The 15,722-nt window shown below is 41.7% G+C and overlaps 3 protein-coding genes across 3 annotated transcripts; all 3 read left to right on the top strand.

The window, feature by feature from the left end:
• Positions 1 to 568: 568 nt before the first annotated feature.
• RNJ42_04032 (Transcriptional activator HAC1) lies at positions 569 to 1,465 on the top strand (the record flags this gene model as incomplete). Its single annotated transcript, XM_071054196.1, has 1 exon — positions 569 to 1,465. The coding sequence occupies one exon, from the start codon at positions 569 to 571 to the stop codon at positions 1,463 to 1,465; it is 897 nt and encodes a 298-aa protein (XP_070910608.1).
• A 3,535-nt stretch (positions 1,466 to 5,000) lies between these two features.
• RNJ42_04031 (uncharacterized protein) lies at positions 5,001 to 5,866 on the top strand (the record flags this gene model as incomplete). Its single annotated transcript, XM_071054195.1, has 2 exons — positions 5,001 to 5,758; positions 5,842 to 5,866. The coding sequence occupies 2 exons, from the start codon at positions 5,001 to 5,003 to the stop codon at positions 5,864 to 5,866; spliced, it is 783 nt and encodes a 260-aa protein (XP_070910607.1).
• A 7,933-nt stretch (positions 5,867 to 13,799) lies between these two features.
• Positions 13,800 to 14,564, top strand: RNJ42_04030 (SDR family oxidoreductase; the record flags this gene model as incomplete). Its single annotated transcript, XM_071054194.1, has 1 exon — positions 13,800 to 14,564. The coding sequence occupies one exon, from the start codon at positions 13,800 to 13,802 to the stop codon at positions 14,562 to 14,564; it is 765 nt and encodes a 254-aa protein (XP_070910606.1).
• Positions 14,565 to 15,722: the final 1,158 nt, after the last annotated feature.

The following is a 15,722-nucleotide window of genomic DNA, read 5'->3' as shown; positions in this document are numbered from 1 at the left end:
TAGAATTATAGGATAACAATCTCACTGCTACCCTCCGATAATAATCAGCATTTACTATTCCTAAGAGCAATATAACGTAAAAAATGGCCAGAAACGCACATTATACATTGCTTACCTTATTATTTGTAAATTCCCATAATTTTCGAAATCTTCTATAAATGAATTAATTGGCAATAGAGCATTACTTTGTGCTTCTATGTTTCTTTCACAAATTATAATAATACAATAATGGAACATCTAGATTCCTCATATTCCAATTAATGAGCATAACCATTTGCTTTTTCAGTTCTTGATTGGCGTTCTCCTCTTAGTGAACTATCGCTTCCCTCCACATATAATAATACAAAAAAGGAAAAGTAAACCCAAATTTATTTCAAATTATTGCTCTTCAACGAGTTCATCTATTTCAAGTTTCACTCTGGAAAATAGGTTTTTTGTTTAACCTCTTGCCCATTTGTTAATGTTTCTGATCTTGTCCATATATATACCACTTACTTTATTATCTTATTGTTATAATTAGACATATTACTGTTATTAATATAGACGCACATCAAAAATATCTGATGCTATGGAACCGAAACCAAATACTGCCTTCAAGTTAGAAAACATTTTAAATCCAGAAAACGATGTCGCTTTCGAGACGTGGATGACGCCAAGAAAAAGAGCCAAAACTGATAAGGAAAGAGAGATCAGAAAAATCCAAAAGATCTTGAGAAATAGAAGAGCTGCTCGAAAGTCCAGAGACAGAAAACGTAAGCATGTCGAGACTCTAGAAAAAAATTGCAGTGTTATGAGACAAATCATTGATGAACTTCAAGACAAAATTAACGTCGAATCTCTTCTTTCTGAGGATATGTGGAAAGTATACCGTCAATTAGAATGGCAAACAGATCTAGTTACCTCTACCCCATCTGTCGTGACTGTCACTTCTAACACTTACCCGAGTTCTGAACCTTTATTTGCCGTATGTTGGGGAAAAGAACTCAATGATTGTTATACTACAGGTGAGAACAATAAATGTCATCTAAAAGCGTCCTTTGGAGGGAAAACACAAATCGGTACCAAACCTGAAAATAGTATATCTCAATCCATTGTTGTAAGAGATATTGGGCAACTAACGCCGTTGACTACCGACAATGCAACTCAATCTATCGCACCACATATCAATCTCTCGGATTGTAGAACTGATGGAAACTCTGATTCTATAATGGAATATACTCCCTTATCTTTGTTAATGACAACATCAGATAAATTCGATAACAAAACAACTCGAGTTGGTTCTGTCTCCCGAACTCCAATACAATGGTTCAATCCAACTGACTGTCAATCTACCCATTTGAATAGTGGCCACCAATCTTCTATTCCACCTACGATTATTAGTGCTGAGTCAAGTAATGACAGCATAGAAATTAGCGATCAATTCAGTATTGATCACTATAATGACTTTTTAAATGGTTTTCACTAGATAAGTTGCAGTGAAATCTGTTTGTGAGAATTGGAACATAAACCTGCACAACCTACAGACTGGTGGTCTTGTACACAAACTATGAAGAATTGTGATCTTTTCAATAAACAAAATAAATCAATACTGATGTTGGTAAATAGTGTATGTAATCTTTTAATTGTTACCTTCTTTTTGATTTTTATGAACTACGTTTCTGTACGACCTATAGCAGAGTTGATCTTACGCATTGATTTGAAATGGTCAATCTAGTTGTACAGAGTTTTGCACGCTAATAGAACTGTATACAATGATACATCCCGTAGGTTATAATAAAATTTATTTTAATAAATCTTCTAATGCAATATTGTAATGTTGGAGGTACACTTCAAGTAAGGACTGATAGTAATTCACTTGTATATACCGTCAATCGCTACCTAAATGTTAAATACAGAAAGTTTATCAATGCTTTTTTATATAGGCTACAACATGAGTTAGAAGCCTTTTGGTATTCATTGAAATTCATATCAATAAAAATTGTTAGTTTGAATAGACACAATAAACAATCATTTTCTGGCGGTATTGAAATTAACGTATTATATATAACGATACTACAAACATCAAATATATGTATTCTTAATCGCTTGCATTTTCTGTAATCAAAGGAACATTCTTTTGTGAAGCTATGAAGTGTAATCGCTATCAACTTCGTATATAGTTAATGTACTTTTGACATCAATTTCTCTATGACTTTTGGAATATATAGGCTATTGGTTGAGTTGCCACTTTGCTATTCCTACCTAAGATATTGGCATCTAGTTCAACTCCGGATTCTATAACTAAAACGGGCAGGTTTTCATTTGTTAATTATTGAACATTTATGGACATGACCGGAGGCCAAATTTATCTGATGAATTTCACTTATAAGTAAATGTTCAATCGAGACGATCTGTCACAAAACTCCATTGTGTTGCCACTATTGAGAATAATTTCGAGTTCTACTACTGATAAGAAACAAAGCGAAGTGCCGTGGATAAGCTTCGTGATAAATACTTTCCAATTACATACATTCGATAAAGACACGGCTTTCATGTTATTAGATCAAGTAAAACAATGCCTCAAACAGAAAAAAAAAATAAAGCAATCAATTTAATTTATTAATTTCCGTAAGATATTGATAAATTTCCCACGTATTTCTGAATATTTAAATAATATATTACTCTTCCTGAAATTGGATTTCATGTCATCTCTTCCTCAGTAATTTCTTATCGATCAAATTTGTAGTGAATACAAATGTAATGAACACGTAGTATAGTTGTGATATTCCAATTTCCTATAATGCATAAACAGAATGGTTACTTATTCGACTTCATAAATGCCACGTAGATACTTTTCATTGATATTATAGATTGAAAACGAAAGTGTACTCATGAAGTCAGTAACTATACTTACTTGAGATATAAAAAAAACCATAGATAAGATGGGAATGGATTTCTATTAGCAGAGAAACTTTAGGCCAAATTATACTTGAAAAAAACGTAAGAGGTCGCTTTATTCTTATAATTTAAAAAACGTCTGCGCTTCCGCGTCATTCTTCTCACATTTTTTAAGAACATTATACAATATAACAAGTCCAGAACTAGTTTTTCTCTTTAATTGATAGGATTTTAAATTAGAATTTGTATATGGGACCGTACTCATTTATTATGTATTCCAATTTAAACAGAAAGTTTTGACATTTATGTTAACACATGTCATGTTCTACATATTTATTAAAAAAATTAATATATGAAAATTCCTGCGTTATTTAATCTCAATCAGTTGAGAAATATATTCTTCCCAAAGTAATTTAAAAATGATTTCTTTGGTGGTCAATAATTTCGCTCTTTCGTGTTAGCAACAAATCGTTGATTGTTCAATATTCTTTAGTAATCTCAGTAGTAATTAGCGACGAGTATATATCTACATAGGATTATTCAGCTTCACGAATTACAATAATTACTTGATATGGACAGCTGTTATTGTAACACTTATATTTTATATAATATAAGATGACATCAATATACGTAATGGAATTAATGTACTTTATATATTTCAGAGCCAATAAAGTGTCAAAATGTCGAGAGTTACAGTATTTACTTTTTACTTTTTACTTTTTACTTTCCACTCTCTTGTACTTCTTGTTGTTATTTGTCTTCAATAATAGCACGTAATTATTTAGTAATATCTGGTTGCAATTTACATAATTTTGTGAGAGCAAAAAGAAATGGTAAATTAATAGCTCCATAAATAATGGAATTGAACCCTTTTAGCATCATATGATGAGTGATGTAATACACCCTCAAATCAATTGTCCTATAAAAAAATGCAGACTCAGCATATTCTGAGGAATATTGAGAAAATCAAGCACAAAATGAGCTTCACCCCATATAATAAATATAATGAGAATTAATCTCTAATATTGCTTAAATTGTTAACACCTGTATCTATTAACGGATTTTAGAATCAACAGAAGAAGACGAAAGAAAGAATAACAAGCTTGGTCGATTGAATTTATCAAATTTGCCCCTTTTTCTTTTTCAATACACTCATATTCTACTCAAATGATTTTATCGGAAATCAAAGTTTCTCTCAAATCTTTGGTTAAACTGCTATATTTACTAGTCGTATTAAGGTATTTAGTGATCTCATTTCTTTTTTTGAGATAAGTGGCGAAATAGATAGAAAAGAATTCATAGTTGCCCCGCTTTCCTTTCAATGCACGAAGCATTGGGAGTGGGGGAGGAAAAGGCGCAAAAAAAAAAAAAAAGAAAATCTTGGTAGTGTGCGCGCGTTACCAAATTTCGAATGTCGTTCAACATACAAAATTTTTAGAGAGTAAAATTTAACGCTCTTTTTTAGTATCTTTACAAGGTTTACCGATAAAAACATTCACTAACAAATCCAGGGAAAATGTTGACCCTTATCAACGTTAAATAAGAATGTAGAATATAACAACAATACATAAGACATGGAAACAAAAATAAAGGGATGACATACATTATAATCAAAATTGGTCATAACTGAACCAAAGCGTTAATGTATATTTTCCCTTTTCAGACCTAAAATTCATTTTTTCTTTTATTTTACTTGTACACTTTATAAAACCGAGTCGACAGAATTGTACTTCAATCACAAATTATTTGGTTGTTATGATTTATTTTGCCCTTTTTATTCCAACATTACAACAATTAGGCTAGGTAAAACATCAGTGGGAATATTTCGTAATCCTAAATTGCTGTAGTCACAGTAAACTTGAGGCACATCGTGTACAAACACGAAAACAAGCTAATATTTATCAGTAATTATTGCTATGAATTTCAGAATTCTTCGCCCATGTGCTATAATAGCCTAGTACAATAAGAAAAAAAAATGGACAATTTTTTTTTACTTCGCAAAAGAAAGCTATACAATGTAATATATATATAACTAATAAATTACATTCAAATTTTCTAATTCTAGTTCTGATTTTTTGAAAACCATTTATGAACATAAATATTATAACCTAGTATCGGTCAATATGGTAATTAATACATTACTTGTCACTGCTACATTAGTATTTATTTTTTTCCAATCAAGTTTTGCAGATGCATTGCAAGGATGTCTCATATCTCAAGATGAGAAAAGCGGATTGAATGTCAACGTGTATGAATATGACTTATCAATTGGGACAGAACTTGCCTATAATAAAAGTTATATGGCTGGTGGTTATAGAAAACATAAGCTGATAGGAACATCTACTGCCATTGACTTTGACGTTCAACTACCTTGTGCGGATACTAGTGGACATGTCATGAAGTGGTGTTACCCGGACCTTTCTAAAAATTATTCAATCGGTGTAAAATTTTACTGTGAAGGTGAGTCTGCAGTATGTCATTTCCCAGCTACTGCAAGCTATTACGGGATTAATATCTCAACCAATAATATGACATTTGAATATACTGGTTACTACAAAGCTCCCGAAACTGGTACTTATAAATTGTCTTTGCCTATTGTGGATGATACTGTCGCAATTACTATGGGGGCTGGGTTAGCTTTCGGTTGTTGTACTCAGGGCTCGTCTCAGACCACTAACGAAACCTTTTCTATAACTGGAATGTACCCTCCGGACGGCAAAGTATTTAATTTTACTTTAGTCAAAGATATATATTATCCAATTAAAGTAGTTTACACTAATGATTTTTCATGGGGTATGCTAAAATATAATTTGTTAGCACCAAATGGGTCAAACATTGTCTTTACCGGTTCACTATTTAGTTTTCCTGACATCAACAACACGTCGATGTGTAAAGAAATCAATACAATAACATCAACAGCATACACACCAGGACCTAACAAAATCACAACAACAGTATCAACAGCACTAAGTTACATTATCGGAAATGATAATAAAACAACACCAGAAGTGATTTACGTTGTTCAGACACCAACATATTCCCAACCAAGTGTCTCCACCACCGTCATCACCTCCGGCTCCTCCACCGAGACAGACGTGATCTCCTACTTCCCAACAGTGGGCTCTGACGGCAAGACACACACCGGTTCCACCACCTACACCCTGGGCAACACCGACACCTTCTCTGAGCCTAGCGCCTCCACCACCGTCATCACCTCCGGCTCCTCCACCGAGACAGACGTGATCTCCTACTTCCCAACAGTGGGCTCTGACGGCAAGACACACACCGGTTCCACCACCTACACCCTGGCCAACACCGACACCTTCTCTGAGCCTAGCGCCTCCACCACCGTCATCACCTCCGGCTCCTCCACCGAGACAGACGTGATCTCCTACTTCCCAACAGTGGGCTCTGACGGCAAGACACACACCGGTTCCACCACCTACACCCTGGCCAACACCGACACCTTCTCTGAGCCTAGCGCCTCCACCACCGTCATCACCTCCGGCTCCTCCACCGAGACAGACGTGATCTCCTACTTCCCAACAGTGGGCTCTGACGGCAAGACACACACCGGTTCCACCACCTACACCCTGGGCAACACCGACACCTTCTCTGAGCCTAGCGCCTCCACCACCGTCATCACCTCCGGCTCCTCCACCGAGACAGACGTGATCTCCTACTTCCCAACAGTGGGCTCTGACGGCAAGACACACACCGGTTCCACCACCTACACCCTGGGCAACACCGACACCTTCTCTGAGCCTAGCGCCTCCACCACCGTCATCACCTCCGGCTCCTCCACCGAGACAGACGTGATCTCCTACTTCCCAACAGTGGGCTCTGACGGCAAGACACACACCGGTTCCACCACCTACACCCTGGGCAACACCGACACCTTCTCTGAGCCTAGCGCCTCCACCACCGTCATCACCTCCGGCTCCTCCACCGAGACAGACGTGATCTCCTACTTCCCAACAGTGGGCTCTGACGGCAAGACACACACCGGTTCCACCACCTACACCCTGGCCAACACCGACACCTTCTCTGAGCCTAGCGCCTCCACCACCGTCATCACCTCCGGCTCCTCCACCGAGACAGACGTGATCTCCTACTTCCCAACAGTGGGCTCTGACGGCAAGACACACACCGGTTCCACCACCTACACCCTGGGCAACACCGACACCTTCTCTGAGCCTAGCGCCTCCACCACCGTCATCACCTCCGGCTCCTCCACCGAGACAGACGTGATCTCCTACTTCCCAACAGTGGGCTCTGACGGCAAGACACACACCGGTTCCACCACCTACACCCTGGGCAACACCGACACCTTCTCTGAGCCTAGCGCCTCCACCACCGTCATCACCTCCGGCTCCTCCACCGAGACAGACGTGATCTCCTACTTCCCAACAGTGGGCTCTGACGGCAAGACACACACCGGTTCCACCACCTACACCCTGGGCAACACCGACACCTTCTCTGAGCCTAGCGCCTCCACCACCGTCATCACCTCCGGCTCCTCCACCGAGACAGACGTGATCTCCTACTTCCCAACAGTGGGCTCTGACGGCAAGACACACACCGGTTCCACCACCTACACCCTGGGCAACACCGACACCTTCTCTGAGCCTAGCGCCTCCACCACCGTCATCACCTCCGGCTCCTCCACCGAGACAGACGTGATCTCCTACTTCCCAACAGTGGGCTCTGACGGCAAGACACACACCGGTTCCACCACCTACACCCTGGCCAACACCGACACCTTCTCTGAGCCTAGCGCCTCCACCACCGTCATCACCTCCGGCTCCTCCACCGAGACAGACGTGATCTCCTACTTCCCAACAGTGGGCTCTGACGGCAAGACACACACCGGTTCCACCACCTACACCCTGGGCAACACCGACACCTTCTCTGAGCCTAGCGCCTCCACCACCGTCATCACCTCCGGCTCCTCCACCGAGACAGACGTGATCTCCTACTTCCCAACAGTGGGCTCTGACGGCAAGACACACACCGGTTCCACCACCTACACCCTGGGCAACACCGACACCTTCTCTGAGCCTAGCGCCTCCACCACCGTCATCACCTCCGGCTCCTCCACCGAGACAGACGTGATCTCCTACTTCCCAACAGTGGGCTCTGACGGCAAGACACACACCGGTTCCACCACCTACACCCTGGCCAACACCGACACCTTCTCTGAGCCTAGCGCCTCCACCACCGTCATCACCTCCGGCTCCTCCACCGAGACAGACGTGATCTCCTACTTCCCAACAGTGGGCTCTGACGGCAAGACTCACACCGGTTCCACCACCTACACCCTGGGCAACACCGACACCTTCTCTGAGCCTAGCGCCTCCACCACCGTCATCACCTCCGGCTCCTCCACCGAGACAGACGTGATCTCCTACTTCCCAACAGTGGGCTCTGACGGCAAGACACACACCGGTTCCACCACCTACACCCTGGGCAACACCGACACCTTCTCTGAGCCTAGCGCCTCCACCACCGTCATCACCTCCGGCTCCTCCACCGAGACAGACGTGATCTCCTACTTCCCAACAGTGGGCTCTGACGGCAAGACACACACCGGTTCCACCACCTACACCCTGGCCAACACCGACACCTTCTCTGAGCCTAGCGCCTCCACCACCGTCATCACCTCCGGCTCCTCCACCGAGACAGACGTGATCTCCTACTTCCCAACAGTGGGCTCTGACGGCAAGACACACACCGGTTCCACCACCTACACCCTGGGCAACACCGACACCTTCTCTGAGCCTAGCGCCTCCACCACCGTCATCACCTCCGGCTCCTCCACCGAGACAGACGTGATCTCCTACTTCCCAACAGTGGGCTCTGACGGCAAGACACACACCGGTTCCACCACCTACACCCTGGGCAACACCGACACCTTCTCTGAGCCTAGCGCCTCCACCACCGTCATCACCTCCGGCTCCTCCACCGAGACAGACGTGATCTCCTACTTCCCAACAGTGGGCTCTGACGGCAAGACACACACCGGTTCCACCACCTACACCCTGGGCAACACCGACACCTTCTCTGAGCCTAGCGCCTCCACCACCGTCATCACCTCCGGCTCCTCCACCGAGACAGACGTGATCTCCTACTTCCCAACAGTGGGCTCTGACGGCAAGACACACACCGGTTCCACCACCTACACCCTGGGCAACACCGACACCTTCTCTGAGCCTAGCGCCTCCACCACCGTCATCACCTCCGGCTCCTCCACCGAGACAGACGTGATCTCCTACTTCCCAACAGTGGGCTCTGACGGCAAGACACACACCGGTTCCACCACCTACACCCTGGCCAACACCGACACCTTCTCTGAGCCTAGCGCCTCCACCACCGTCATCACCTCCGGCTCCTCCACCGAGACAGACGTGATCTCCTACTTCCCAACAGTGGGCTCTGACGGCAAGACACACACCGGTTCCACCACCTACACCCTGGGCAACACCGACACCTTCTCTGAGCCTAGCGCCTCCACCACCGTCATCACCTCCGGCTCCTCCACCGAGACAGACGTGATCTCCTACTTCCCAACAGTGGGCTCTGACGGCAAGACACACACCGGTTCCACCACCTACACCCTGGGCAACACCGACACCTTCTCTGAGCCTAGCGCCTCCACCACCGTCATCACCTCCGGCTCCTCCACCGAGACAGACGTGATCTCCTACTTCCCAACAGTGGGCTCTGACGGCAAGACACACACCGGTTCCACCACCTACACCCTGGGCAACACCGACACCTTCTCTGAGCCTAGCGCCTCCACCACCGTCATCACCTCCGGCTCCTCCACCGAGACAGACGTGATCTCCTACTTCCCAACAGTGGGCTCTGACGGCAAGACACACACCGGTTCCACCACCTACACCCTGGCCAACACCGACACCTTCTCTGAGCCTAGCGCCTCCACCACCGTCATCACCTCCGGCTCCTCCACCGAGACAGACGTGATCTCCTACTTCCCAACAGTGGGCTCTGACGGCAAGACACACACCGGTTCCACCACCTACACCCTGGCCAACACCGACACCTTCTCTGAGCCTAGCGCCTCCACCACCGTCATCACCTCCGGCTCCTCCACCGAGACAGACGTGATCTCCTACTTCCCAACAGTGGGCTCTGACGGCAAGACACACACCGGTTCCACCACCTACACCCTGGGCAACACCGACACCTTCTCTGAGCCTAGCGCCTCCACCACCGTCATCACCTCCGGCTCCTCCACCGAGACAGACGTGATCTCCTACTTCCCAACAGTGGGCTCTGACGGCAAGACACACACCGGTTCCACCACCTACACCCTGGCCAACACCGACACCTTCTCTGAGCCTAGCGCCTCCACCACCGTCATCACCTCCGGCTCCTCCACCGAGACAGACGTGATCTCCTACTTCCCAACAGTGGGCTCTGACGGCAAGACACACACCGGTTCCACCACCTACACCCTGGGCAACACCGACACCTTCTCTGAGCCTAGCGCCTCCACCACCGTCATCACCTCCGGCTCCTCCACCGAGACAGACGTGATCTCCTACTTCCCAACAGTGGGCTCTGACGGCAAGACACACACCGGTTCCACCACCTACACCCTGGGCAACACCGACACCTTCTCTGAGCCTAGCGCCTCCACCACCGTCATCACCTCCGGCTCCTCCACCGAGACAGACGTGATCTCCTACTTCCCAACAGTGGGCTCTGACGGCAAGACACACACCGGTTCCACCACCTACACCCTGGGCAACACCGACACCTTCTCTGAGCCTAGCGCCTCCACCACCGTCATCACCTCCGGCTCCTCCACCGAGACAGACGTGATCTCCTACTTCCCAACAGTGGGCTCTGACGGCAAGACACACACCGGTTCCACCACCTACACCCTGGGCAACACCGACACCTTCTCTGAGCCTAGCGCCTCCACCACCGTCATCACCTCCGGCTCCTCCACCGAGACAGACGTGATCTCCTACTTCCCAACAGTGGGCTCTGACGGCAAGACACACACCGGTTCCACCACCTACACCCTGGCCAACACCGACACCTTCTCTGAGCCTAGCGCCTCCACCACCGTCATCACCTCCGGCTCCTCCACCGAGACAGACGTGATCTCCTACTTCCCAACAGTGGGCTCTGACGGCAAGACACACACCGGTTCCACCACCTACACCCTGGCCAACACTTCCAACAACTCCTCGCTAACTGAAAACTGTAATTCTATGGAAAGTATTCAATATCTGGCTGCTGGTTCTAAGGTTTCGAATAATATGTGTCTTTTTGCCGGAGTTTTCATCTTATTATTTATCTATTAATAATAGCATTTTTCAATATTTCTTGAAAATTTCCCTTACAATTAAGAAAGCTTAAATAAAAGTAATATTCTCAACGCCGAAGTCCAATTCAGAAGCTTATTAAGATATTTTGTTCGTTTTTTATGTGCTTTCATTTAATCAACATGATAGCTCGCAAATTTCATGGCATATAAAGTATATATATATAATGCAAGTTAGTATGTTGTATACTTTTAATATCCAATATTAATAAATGATTTATATATATATATATATATAGTTGAACAGAATAAAATTCTTTGAAATTTTTAATGAATGCTTAAGATTGTTAAGGAAACATTTAAGAGAATAAATCCTATAAAGCACTGGTGATATATAAAATGCAAATAAAGAAGGAATTGTATAGCAGGAAAAAGCCAGTAATTCTTTGTAAACTTCAACAGTGAATACATTAAATAAAAAATGAGATCTTTGGTCACTGATTACCAGTTGTGGTTTTAGTTCATTATTTTCAAAAAAAAAAAAAAAAAAAAAAAAAAAAAAAAACATAATAGTTTTTGTATTCCACAAAACGCATCAGTTTATCAATTTCATGGTCGATGTCGTATATCTAAAAGTTCGCACATATTTTTTATATTAGGATAGTAAAACTGTAAAAAAAGATGTCATAAGCATAGGGTTCGCTTTTTTATCATTTATTTCACTGAACAAGGACTCATTAAAAAAAGCGGAATATTTGAAATGCGCACCTTACTAAATCTTCTAGTTTCCTTGTGTATTTGCTTCTATAAACTACTGATTTTTTCTTAGTTTATCCCGGAAATAGTTCTTCATATATAATCCTATTTTAGTATTAGTGTTAAATAATATAATTCACATGAGGATATTTAGTGATGTGACTGGATATTGCAAAAATGACAACTTAAGCTGGTCATCTTAGGTTGCTTATTAATCAGGTGAATTCTTATTGTAATCGAACTGTATCATATAACCACTTTAACTATCATGCATATTCTTTCAGTTTTCACCATCTGATTTTATTTGTTGTTAACAATAACATCTGATTTTATATGCATGGCTTGTTGTTAACAATAACAACTAATGCCATTCCATTATTTTATTATATGCATGGCTGAGAAAAAAAATGAAAAGTAACGATGCCAATCATAAATGCCTAATTTTATATTAAAAAAAAAATAGGAGTCACATGTTATTGCTAATGCCATACATATATCTGATCTTTTTATTTAGTGATGACTCATTAAAAAAAGCGGAATATTTGAAATGCGCACCTTACTAAATCTTCTAGGATATTGCTTCTAATAATGACACACTTAAGCTGGTCATCTTAGGTTGCTTATTAATCAGGTGAATTCTTATTGTAATCGAACTGTATCATATAACCACTTTAACTATCATGCATATTCTTTCAGTTTTCAGCATCTGATTTTATTTGTTGTTAACAATAACAACTAATGCCACTCCATTATTTTATTATATGCATGGCTGAGAAAAAAAATGAAAAGTAACGATGCCAATCATAAATGCCAATTTTATATTAAAAAAAAAATAGGAGTTTAGCTGTTATTGCTAATGCCATACATATATCTGATCTTTTTAAATTTACCAAGTAAAAATGAGTTAAATGAATTGTAGAAAACTCATAGACTTCTCATAGAGCTACCTTCCTACACATTGCTATTTAAATGTATATTCACAAGTTCTACTTTTATATTAATTATATATCTATCATTTCCTCTGTATACCGACTGATAGAAAAAATGAAGTAAAATAAATACGGTCAATTTTTTTAAACTCCCTTCCAAGAGAGCTCATTCAAAAATTGAAAGTATCTTAGCATTTATCATCCTCAGATAACGATGTTATAATTAGTATGTTTTTATTTATGCATTTAAAATAATAGATTTGCATTTCCAACTACTTTTGCATTTGCAAACTAGATGTATACATTAATAATCATTTCCTATAAGGACTCTATCTTATTATTTTTTTTGTATATTAAATGTCCGTATTATAACTGTTCTTTTTCTTTTCCACTCCGTGAACCCTTAATCGACTTTATTTATTTTTTTTGATTTTCTGAGTCTGCGTTAAATTGACAGAGGGGCGGAAAGCGCAGAAAAAGAAAGAACTTTTTCTATGATACCTTTTCACAGGTCTCGAAGAGATATAACGCTGGTGACGCATAACACCGAAAATGCATAATGCCGAAGATGCATAACACCGAAGATGCATAACACCGAAGATGCGTAACACCGAGATTGCATAACACCGAAGATGTGTAACACCGAGATTGCATAACACCGAAGATGCGTAACACCGAGATTGCATAACACCGAAGATACATAATACCGAAGATGCATAATACCGAATACACAAGGGTCTATACTGATAGTACACAATATTTACTAATGATATACAGATGCAGAGAAATAAATCTATATAAGATGGGAGTAATTCCATCTGTAAATTCAAATACACTTTCTTATATTTTATCTATAATTACAATCAAGAAGATATCATAAACAAATAGTTTATTCTAAAAACATATCAAGAAAACAGATAAAGAACATATAAAAAATGTCTAAGGTTATTTTAGTTACAGGTGTTTCTAGAGGTATTGGTAAGTCTATTGTTGATACTCTTTTCTCCCTAAACAAGGATGTTGTCATCTATGGTATTGCAAGATCCGAAGCCCCATTGAAGAAGTTGAAGGAAACTTATGGTGACAGATTCTTCTACTCTGTTGGTGATATCACCGACGAGGACCTTTTGAAGAAGTACGTTATGTCTGCTATTGAAGGACATGGTAGGATTGATTCTGTAGTGGCCAACGCTGGTGTCTTGGAGCCAGTACAAAACGTCAACGAAATCGATGTCAACGGCTGGAAGAATTTGTTTAATATTAATTTCTTCAGTATTGTCTCTTTGGTTAGTATAGCTTTGCCATACTTGAAGAAGACTAACGGTAACGCTGTCTTCGTCAGTTCTGATGCTAGTGATACTTACTTCAGCAGTTGGGGTGCCTACGGTTCTTCCAAGGCCGCCCTAAATCACTTCGCTATGACTCTAGCCAACGAAGAAAGGGCTGTCAAGGCCGTTGCTGTTGCTCCAGGTATTGTTGATACTGATATGCAAGTTAACATCAGAGAAAAAGTCGGTCCAAAGGGTATGGATGAGGAAGCTTTGAAGATGTTCAGAGACTTGAAATCACAAAACAAGTTGGTAGACAGTTCTGTCCCAGCTACCGTCTACTCCAAGTTAGCACTGAACGGTATCCCTGACTCTGTCAATGGTAAGTACGTCAGCTACGATGCTGAAGTTTTGAAGGGATACCAACACTAAATCTACAGGGAATTTATAAGGATATAATTTCCTTGTTCAATATATATGAAAAACTAAAACTACGAGCTCTAAGGTTCTATAGAGTATACTACGGTAAGTACATCCTTTAACAAAATATAATGAACTGAATAATATTAAACTTCATTTATTATTTACCATCGCAAACCATTCAAAAAAGTCTATGTGGCTAGTAACAATAAAGAAAATATGCAAAGTACCTATCTCTTGTGGTAAATGGAAAATGAAACGTAAAAAGAGATGCATACTGGACAATTTTTCCGTCTAGCTGGTTGATGACTTCATCTAGAGTTATAGCCTTCTGCACTCATTCTTGCTGCCGAAATCTATGATATGGATTACCATCTTCGTCATGTGCCATGTTTCTCCACACGCTCAGTAGATGCCAGGCCAATCTATCACATCACACGTATCAAATCACACCACCGCCGTCCACAGATATATCTCGCGTTTTTCGCAGCCCTTACAGTACTTTTTTATTATTTTTTTTCATTTTTTTTAAGAAAAAAAAGAGATTGCAGCACCTGAGTTTCGCGTATGGTCACCCACTACACTACTCGGTCAGGCTCTCACAAGCTTAACTACAGTTGATCGGACGGGAAACGGTGCTTTCTTGTGGATATGGTCGCAACCGAAAGGGTGTGAATATCCAAATAATATATCGACCTTAACGAGTGGGGGTGAAGGGTTTGAGAGGGTGCAGAGCCTAGTGATGGTACTGGGGTAGACGATACCGGAGTAATTAATGATAGCAAATAGATGCGTAAGCGAAGACAAAAAGAAAATATAACAGTCTACCATACAATAGCACTACAACAACCAGCTATACTGGATAAACGAAACGATTTCAATTCTGGAATTCCTATTTGAAATTCAAATCCATCTGCTACCATATCTAGTTAACAGATTGTGAAACTTTCTGATTTCTCCTCACGTGCGCATATAAAATATAACATATTTCTTCATAATAATAATGCACTTACATGACATTGCAAGATTCGATCTTTAAATTTAGGTGCAATTGCCTTCGATTTCTCTTATTCTGCTTGTAGAAGTTAAATATGAAATGCCATTTTTTTTTTTACCTATCCGTAACTATCGAATCTATAGAGTAGCGACAGCAAGACCCACACAGGCTCA

This window comes from Nakaseomyces bracarensis (assembly GCF_045282275.1).
Source record: "Nakaseomyces bracarensis strain CBM3 chromosome Unknown Scaff12_0, whole genome shotgun sequence".
In the NCBI taxonomy this organism is placed as follows: Eukaryota; Fungi; Ascomycota; class Saccharomycetes; order Saccharomycetales; family Saccharomycetaceae; genus Nakaseomyces; species Nakaseomyces bracarensis.
This window is presented reverse-complemented; position numbering and strand designations above follow the sequence as displayed.